This window comes from Sinocyclocheilus anshuiensis, unplaced genomic scaffold (genome assembly GCF_001515605.1).
Source record: "Sinocyclocheilus anshuiensis isolate Anshui unplaced genomic scaffold, SAMN03320099.WGS_v1.1 scaffold1558, whole genome shotgun sequence".
In the NCBI taxonomy this organism is placed as follows: Eukaryota; Metazoa; Chordata; class Actinopteri; order Cypriniformes; family Cyprinidae; genus Sinocyclocheilus; species Sinocyclocheilus anshuiensis.
The window spans coordinates 56,162-65,675 of NW_015542412.1; the positions used below are offsets into that span (position 1 = coordinate 56,162).

At 34.8% G+C, this 9,514-nt stretch overlaps 1 protein-coding gene across 1 annotated transcript in view; it reads left to right on the plus strand.

The window, feature by feature from the left end:
* Positions 1 to 223: 223 nt before the first annotated feature.
* Positions 224 to 9,514, plus strand: part of LOC107693403 (FSD1-like protein) — a 20,067-nt gene continuing 10,776 nt past the window's right edge. The window contains exons 1-6 of the mRNA XM_016492776.1: positions 224 to 229; positions 772 to 873; positions 1,346 to 1,368; positions 5,183 to 5,304; positions 8,771 to 8,980; positions 9,067 to 9,165. Of these exons, the coding sequence (XP_016348262.1) occupies positions 224 to 229; positions 772 to 873; positions 1,346 to 1,368; positions 5,183 to 5,304; positions 8,771 to 8,980; positions 9,067 to 9,165 (562 nt within the window). The remainder of the gene's footprint in view (positions 230 to 771; positions 874 to 1,345; positions 1,369 to 5,182; positions 5,305 to 8,770; positions 8,981 to 9,066; positions 9,166 to 9,514) is intronic.

The window sequence follows — 9,514 nt, forward strand, 5'->3', positions numbered from 1 at the left end:
ATGTTTCTCTTCAACTCATTTTTATTCACAAGTAAAAGTGAAATGTAAAGCAAAAATCTGTGGATCAGACCACTTAAACCTCACACTTGAAGGATTTGAGAATTCTTAATAGCAACCTATATGCTGTTTTGACTCTGTTGACCAACAGCTGGATGACTCGTATCACAACCGTGAAATTTATTTTACTCAATAACAACAGTGACAGTTTCTGTGCACGGCAGATATGAGGGTCTTTAATCCAGGCACAAGTGGTCACTGAAGATGCATTGGAGACAAATGCAATTGACAATGTGTTACAGCTGTTCACTTGTGATCAGATCACCCAAAGCAGATTCAGGTTTTAACAGGTCCTTAGTGGTCAGGATTTTTCAGTGAGTTGCATTGATACAGTAAGTGGTCTTTATAGGTGAATCATTGTATCATGCACTCAACTGATTTGTTGAAAAACACAGATTAATTCATGGATTCAACAACTGACTGAATGTGTCATTGAATAATTCACTCAACTGATTTGTTCAGAAATATATATTAATTCAGGAACACCACTGCTGGGCTTTTTTTGGAGCATTTATTGTTGGTGCAAAACTTGCTTTTTTAAAATATCTCTCTAGTTTTTATTAATTTTCATTCCAGTTGTAATTATTTTAGTGGAAGCTTTGTATAGAAAAAATATTATACTCTCTGAATTAGAAAAAATAAGCCCAGATATATTCAGTGAACACAGATCATTTCAAAATCACTAGTAATGATCAACCTTTATCTCTTCTCCAGAACCAACAGACCCAAAGCACCAATGCATTAGAGAGTGCAGAGGAACTTTTGGAGTTTGCTAATAATGCACTGCACATTACAGATGAGGGGGAATTCACAAAGGTAGATGTTTGATGTTTTTCACAAAGGATACTTGCAACTTCATTTATTTAATTTATTGAAATGCTGGGTTTGTTGTCTTTTCAAATTTCCATTTAATTTTCTGTGGCTCATTTAAAACCTGCAAGCAAAGAATGCCAAGAATTAAACTAGAACTATATATACTAATCCTACTTATTGTCTGGAACTTGATTTTTCACCGAAGTAATGCTAATGCAAAAAAACTGAAGTCTATATTTCTATGATCTGTTAATTAAATGTGAATCTATTAAAAACTAATGTGTATATAAAAAACAATCTGTTAAACTGCTCACCAACCTGTGCTTTATATGTTTAAGATCCTGATTTACCCTCTGTGTGTGTGTTTCTGTGTTTGTGTATATCCAGTCGAATTGCATGCTTACACTTTACCTGCATGGCAATACTAACGACCTGCTCTTTTTTTCCTCTCTTCCTCTTTATCTTCATCCTCAAGGCTGCCAAACAGATCAAAGATAGGTACAGTATGTGTTCCACTCTCTGTATGTGGTTGTGAGCACTGCATGACACATACATTCACATTGTTTGTTTTGCACTGTTGATCAACCCGTGTGTGTGTGTGTGTGTATGTGTGTGCAGGTGTCTGACCCTAGGTTGGTCTATGTGCCTTTATGTAGGTCATTCAGACACTTTAGCCATGCTTTATTTTTTATGTATGCACCGAATATCTATAGGATGTGCACTGTCGTTTTGTTTTCGCAGTTGATCCTCAGCAGGGTTTCCGCGGGGTCTTAAAAAGTCTTAAATTGTACAATAAAGTCTTAATTATGATTTCAAGAGGTGTTAAATTTGGGTATGGAAAGTCCAGAATTGCGATATGGCTGAATGTGATGATTAAACTTCAGAAAAGGCTACGATTTCATTAAATAAACATGTCACACAAGTCCGGTGCTGCACTGCTTTGTGTTCTGCCGTTACCGGGGAAACAGTGATATTTCTACCAAACGCGCCACCTGCTGGCAGAGAATGAGCATTTTCAAAAAGCCTGTTGTTTTGTTCAGAGTTCAGACCAATGCGAACCCGGCCCATGTTTTTACCCTGCAAACACGCAGAGCTTTAAATATGAACTGGTGGATCGATAAGAAGATGCATTATAAAAATCTAAACAGTAGGGTGTGCGATATGTATGGTCTTCAATAATATCGTAATTGTTATTTTAATGATGTGTGATTTGACATTATCAAGTACATCGTGAAAAGCAAACAAAACACACAGAGTTCACAGTCTGCACACATACATTAGGTGATGAAGTCAGTTAATATAGGTTAAACTAGTGCGCGCATTTAGAGTGCGTTCTTTCACTGCATCAATCGGTCTATTAAAATGCATTTAGAATTATCACATAATTCAAGATATAGGGGCAGAAAATGTATATATGTATATCATTTCATATAGTTAATATCACACGAAGAGTGACGTTTTTTTTCTCCAAATGTCAACATGATTACAAATGTGATATTGATTTTATACAACAGTTCAATAAACAACAAGTTAAGAGGCTTACGTTTTAGACACCGTATTTCCTGCTTTTGCTCTATTTCGCCAACAAAAAGCAGCACTGTTTTGCATCTCTGAGCAACATGACAGTGTTTCCTTCCTGAATGAATCAAGAGTTTAAATGATTCGGTTCAATCGCAATGACTCACTTATTAACAGTGACTTGCTGCCACCTACTGGTGGTTTTAATTTCACATTTAAAGTAAATAAAAAAATAAAAAAATATGTTAAACATCAGTTTCAATGTTTTATGTTTAAAATATCAACACATTATTCATGCATTTGTAACTGCAGGTATTCCATGTCCCTCTGAGCTTCATTAAACAGTGTGTAAATACATCTAAATGCCACTTCAGATGCAGCTTCTGTGTTTCCTCTGCATTGCAAAGATAAATTTGGATATTTTTTGTCAATATCGCAAACCCCTAATTTGTTATTTAATGTATATAATAATGTATTGATGATAATTGTTTAAATTAATATAATGATTAATACTTTCGACTCCATTTTCTTAAAAATGCTTTAAAGGCTGAAATGTAAAGTTTATCATTTTATAAAACTTTTTTTTTTTTTGTGAAAACTTGTATATGAACTGTAAATTATGCTTTTTACAGTCATTTTACAGTTTAATATGGTACTATAGACAATCCTGCAGAAACCCTGCTCAGAGACTTAGCAGCTATAAGCTTAATGTTACCTGCTAGTGAAGGGATAGCATCAAATACAGCAACATAAATAAGATCTACACCATACACATGTATACTGTTTGTGTGTGTGTAATCAGCCTCAGTGCTTTGTAACCAGAGACTCTCCTTCAAGATGAAAAAAGTATGTATGTATATATAGCCTATCCGCTGCAGCTTTACATCCATTGGGATTGAATGTAATACAGCCTGATTGTTGGAAGTGGTGAGGCTTATTACACCGTTCTAAAATGTGATGAAATTATTCATACATGTCTATGCAATGGGAATGTGAACTAAAACTATGGTGTGCTAAAAATGAGTAAGATGAATGAAATCAAATCTGCTAACAGACTATATTTTACTGCTATCCAGCACCTGTTTCACACTGCATGAGCGAGGCATGAGGGGGGTGTGAATAGCTTTAGTTATTTGGCGTGGGAAACTGCCAAATATAGTCTTTAATAACAATATATATATATATATATAACAATATATATATAATATATTTATTTTTCTTTTAGTCATTTAGCTAGCACAATAATACGCCGTTCACTTGCACAATGCAAGCTTCTAGAGGGCACATAACTCTGAAGTAATGAATTTAGGTAAATGGGTGCAGAGCCAGTGGTGGTTTTGTAGGCAAACATTAATGCCTTGAATTTAATGCGAGCAGCTTCTGGTAGCCAGTGCAAATTTAAAATAAATATTTAAAATAATTTGCTGAGGGTGAAGACCTTACTTACACCACATTGGTAAATAATTTACATAGACCCTATGTGAAGGCTGTAATATGGGAAGTGAAATGAATACACACTGCTTATGGTTTAATGAAATATAGTGACTCTGAAGCATGCAAATAAGTTGTTTTTTTCCTGCAAAGGGTTGGAAAATGCAAGGAAAGTTAGCTACGCAGAGATCTAAAGCACAAGTAAAATATCACTTGACCAGTGGGATCCAAATGTCGGAGAGCACTTAAAAATGTGATTTTATTTTTCTGAACAATCTAAAATATTTATTCCACGCTGTCAATTTAAAAGTAAAAAAACTGAATATAGGTCATAGAGTGCTGCAGCGATGACATTTTTGTAGGCCAACCGGTATGTTAGCATCACCTTGGGATTTTTCCAGTGGCCTTTGATTATTTCTGAAATTAAGCTCTGTGACCAACAAATAAACTTTATTATTCTTACACGGTGTTTATCGTGATAATTACCAACGGTCGCCAGAAGTAAAAAACTAAATGTATGCTGTAAACCAAAGGTGCACAAACTTTTCACCAAAAATCAAACTTGATTAAAGGCCGAGGGTTAAAAGTAAATGTTGCATTATATCCATATATATTAAAATGTATTTATTTGTTCTGTATGTTGGTCAGTATGTTCTCTAAATTTCAATGCAAAAATAGAACAAAAAAATTGCAAAATTGTTAAAATTTAGAAATTAAGATATGCTCCAATTATGTGGTTTTTATTCAAGTATGGCATGATATGGTATGGTGGGCCAAATCAAAGGTCATCGTGGGTCAGCTTTGCTCCGAACAAACTAAACCAGGTTACATGACTTTTCAGTTTCACCACCAATTAAGCTTCCAACAACTCTTTCAGTCTTTATTTAAAAACATTTACCCTGAAAGTTTGAGTTAGAATAGTTTGCAGGTCATGAGTATAAACACAATGAGGCTGTTAAAGCGAACTAGTGAGTAGATGATTTTACCTGCTCGGTGACTATCTCTGTTACAGTCCCATTTAGACAATTGTTAGCAAACGCCTTTTTTAAGACAAGTAAAAGCTTTTAAAAAATCATAAGGTTTTACTGATGTATTTTATGTCATAGAATAAAACATGAAAATATCTTGAGCTTGTTTTCACCACAGACCTTTTTTTCAGGCATTTAACCAAAAACCCATTAAAAAATGTATTGATTCGGGACGATGAAACCAGTAAAATGCTAACTCTTTTATGGGTTTTGGCCTACAATAATAAATCATCAATGCAACACTCTACAGATCCCGAAGTTCTGAGCAATGAAACGACTCGGCTTGTAACTGTAGTTATGACTAATATCTAAACTATTATATTTTGTTCTTTTAGGGTCACAATGGCTCCTGCCTTCCGCTTGACTATGAAGCCCAAAGCCACAGATAATATGACCCACCTGATGGTGGACTTCATTCAGGAGAGACAGCTTCTGCAGGGCCTCAAGTTCCTCCCTGGTAAGCTAATTACTAATGTTATTTAGCTGCTTGTATTACAGGATCAACCCATCTTGAGTTTGAACCTACAACCTTTGAGTTACCAACCCAGCATCTGCCACCTGTGCCTATGTTACTAAACCTGTGATAGAAGAATGTACTCTAACCTGTTCTGTAAATATGAAGATTATAATTCTTATCATCATAGAAATGTTTCCTCACCCAAAGTATATTAACATTCATTTAATAAAGGAATGTTATTGTTATGTTTACTGAAACATCTAAAATATGCCATTTTACATATTAAAAGTATAAATGTAACACTCAGAAATTACATGTGACTGATGTGTTGTGTTGGCATGCCTATTTTAAAAACCTGTTAAGTTACCTCCAATCTTTTATTTCATGCCAGCTAAATAAGTAAACCCTGTCACTTTTCACAGGTACTCAGTACAAAACTTAGTTTGCCTTATTAAAGAGTTAAAGGGAATTAAAGGAATAGTTCACCCAAAAATGAAAATTCTTGCAGCGCAAGAAGAGAGCAGCAGAGAAAAAGGTACTCCTCTTAGAAATTGTACAAATAAAGATAATTTTAGATGTTTGATTACTATTTGGAGCATTGGGATTCCTAGACGAGGGCTTAATGAACGCATTTTTGTGAAAACCTGAAATTCAAGCAAAATTGACATTGTTCACTTTTTTTTGTCTGTAGCTTAAAATTAGCCTCTGCGCATTCCGACTCATTTTGCCAGCACAGGTCACATATGAGTTTGCCGTCAAAATGAGAGTCCAAACAGCTGATAAAAACATCACAATAATCCACAAGTAATCCACACGACTCAAGTCCATCTATTAACAGCTAGTGAAGTGAAAAGCGCAGTGTTTGTAAGAAACAAATCCTTCATTAAAACGTCTCAAAGGTGAATTTGTTTATTACAAACATGCAGTTTTTAATTTCACAAGACATAAACTGATGGACTGGAGTGGTGTGGATTACTTGTGGATTATTGTGATGTTTTTTATCATCTTTTTGGACTCTCATTCTAAAGGCACCCATTCACTGCAGAGGATCCATTGGTAAGCAAGTGATGGAATCATCAAGTACATTTTCTCCAAATCTGTTCTCCTGAAGAAACAAACTTGTCTACATCTTGGATAGCCTGAGGGTGAATACATTTTCATAATTTAATTTTTCCTTTAAAAGTCCCCCTGTAGTGAAAATCAAGTTTTTTATGTTGTTTATTTGTCTATATGGTGTTTTTAATATGCTTTTAGACAAACCATGTGCCAATCTATTAATCAACACCATTGCTGAGTATTTTCTTCTTATTAAGGGATAAAATATTTGACTACAGGGGGACTTTAATTAAAATGCATTCATGGCAGAAGACTATAATAAGCATTAGTTTTGTAATTTTCAGCGTTAGTTTTAGAATTGCTCTATCAAATGATTCAGTATTCTACCTTACATTTGCATGTGTTATGATGAGCTCTACTGATTTGTGGTTCATTGCATGGAGTGACTGCTTGTTTCATCTGCTGTTCACGTGTGTGTAATCATGCGTTAGGATGACTCTCTGCACTTTTGTGAGTCACTCTGGCTTTGGGGTCTACAAATGCACCAAATCCAGACATATACAAATTTTTAAAAATAGCACTGAAAAATTAGACCCCTCTCAGCTCTATCATCCCAGCACAAGAAGGGGATATAGGAGACTAAGTGTTTCAGATATCAACATTTCAAATCAAGTTATAACTATTCTCTCTCTGTCTAATCACTGATGTGCCTAAGTCTGACAACCCCTGATCTAGACTATATTCTAATTCTCTGGTTTTAAGTATCTCTCTGCTTCTTTGTCATATGACACCATTAGAAGACAAAATTCATGAATATTAATTTGCTGACACTGAGGTAATCTTCCAAGACTGTGCTAGCTTAACATTTGCACAGATATTTTTTCATGTTAATAATATTAAAAGTCATTTGGAGATTGAGTCTGTATAGAGAGCTCATCTCTGAAATGTCAAAACTCAAGATATGATTAGTTTAGATAAAAATGCACAAAACCATTTTAACAGATAAAATGGGATATTTCTTAAAGGTCCCATGGCATGAAAATTTCACTTTATGAGGTTTTTTAACATGAGCAGAGTTAATTTAGAAACATAAAACTCAAATCTGTCCCTAGCCAACCTGAGAAGCGTGGAGAGAGGACCAGAGTTACTGTATATAGCGTAGCTGCATTCGAAGAAGAGAAGAGTGGTGTTATTTTTGACTGGATGTTATCTTTGGACAGGGATCTTTAACAGGATATTTAGGATACGAGACAATCTCATATGCATGACATGATTTCAGAGTATATTTTTACTCTCTATATCTGTACTCTCTATGCTCTGTGGCTGAGTATATAATCACTGTATATAATCAGACTGCTTTTTGATTACTTTAGTTTATCACATTGATTTGAATTGGAAAATTTACTATTTTTAAAGGGGGTACTTCAAGTAAATATGTCTAAAAGGTTTGGCTGAGTCAATTATCACATGTATCATATGGCATCAGTTGGCATTTTAATTTGTTTAAAAGACATAGTAATACATGGTTAAATGACTTAATGAGATAATTCAAATAATAATTGAAATGTGTTCATCAAGAATTGATTATATATGCAGAGCTGTGATGTTGAGAAACCAAAACATTGCAAAACATTTCTTAGGGCCCTATTATTGTTAATAAATAGTTAATGTTTTATGAATTCAATTGATTAGACATGCTTTTTGGTTATTAAAATGTAATTAAACCATTCAAATTTAATTAAAAAATAAAGAACCAAAACAGATTTAATTTCAAGCAAAAGAAAAAACGAAATAACCTTCTTAAAACTAATGTTTTCGTTAAGCATCTAAGACTTTTGGACATCAAGGGTACATTAAGTAATTTGCTGTCGAATTTGCCCATTCCTGTCTGTAAATATTCTAAAACAGCTTAATGTAGCATTTAGATCTCAGACCTTAAAGACAATTTAATTAAATGAAGCTGTAACATGCATTTAAGCACATGACTGCCCGTATTTGTCGAGTCACTTTGTTGTAATAAGGAGCAAGGAGAAAACATGCTGTTGTTAAAAACCAGAATAAATGACGATAAGATGTTACCTACCTGTAATGCCTGTAAACTTGCAGTGCACAAGTAAATGTAGAAAAATGCTGTTTTTGCTTTCACACATAAAAATTGCAACAACACTTTGAGCACTGCATAAAACACTGCCTATTAAATGGTGAAAATAGGTCATAAAACACTAAAAGCTGACTGTTTGGGTGCAAAAAACTTACAACTTACAGGTACAAACAACCTAAGTGGACCTCAAAGACAAACATATATGACAGTATATTACTAAGTGGACAAAAACATGTATGATATGACTCCTTCAAGGTAATACATGTGAATCAAAGTCCTACTTGCCCTGTTCTGATCTTCTGCACATAGTGCCAAGAGCTCCAGAGATAGTGCTCGAGGACTGTCTGGTCATAGATAATGAGGTGACAGTAACCTGGAGAATACCGGTGGAGGACAGCAAGATTGACCATTACATCTTAGAGTACAGAAAAACCAACCACGAGGGTCTGCCGCGTGTGAAGGACGATCAGTGCTGGGAAGTGGTGGACAACATCAAGACCAGTGAATACACCCTACAAGGTGCTGACAGCAATGTTCTGCTCAAAATATTTTACATTTCCCACTTTTATGCATTAGGAAAACTGATTGCTCTCTTCATTTGACAGGGTTAAGATTTGACACCAAGTTCATGAACTTCCGGGTAAGAGCATGTAACAAAGCAGCCGCGGGGGATTATTCGGATCCGGTCACTTTGGAAACTAGAGGTATTAAAGCATATATTCAAATGTTTGGGGTCATATGATGCTTTTTTAAAGATCATTATTTTGTGTATTTGGTGTAACAGAATATGTTGACGTGCTTTAATGTTCAAAAAACACATTCTTTTTCAAATACTACATTTGGGCGGCATTACGCAAATATTTCCACATAGTGACGTAGATTTGTGGGGGTGTGTTAGAACGAGCCGTTTTAGGGGGGCGAGTCTTATCTTTGATAAAGAATATCTCTTTGGTTTTGAGACTTTAGTCTTTGCATCTTCAGGGATCTTATCTATGCACAATCAGCTTGTAACACTCCAAAGAGAAAGGAAAACTTGAAATCGCATCATATGAC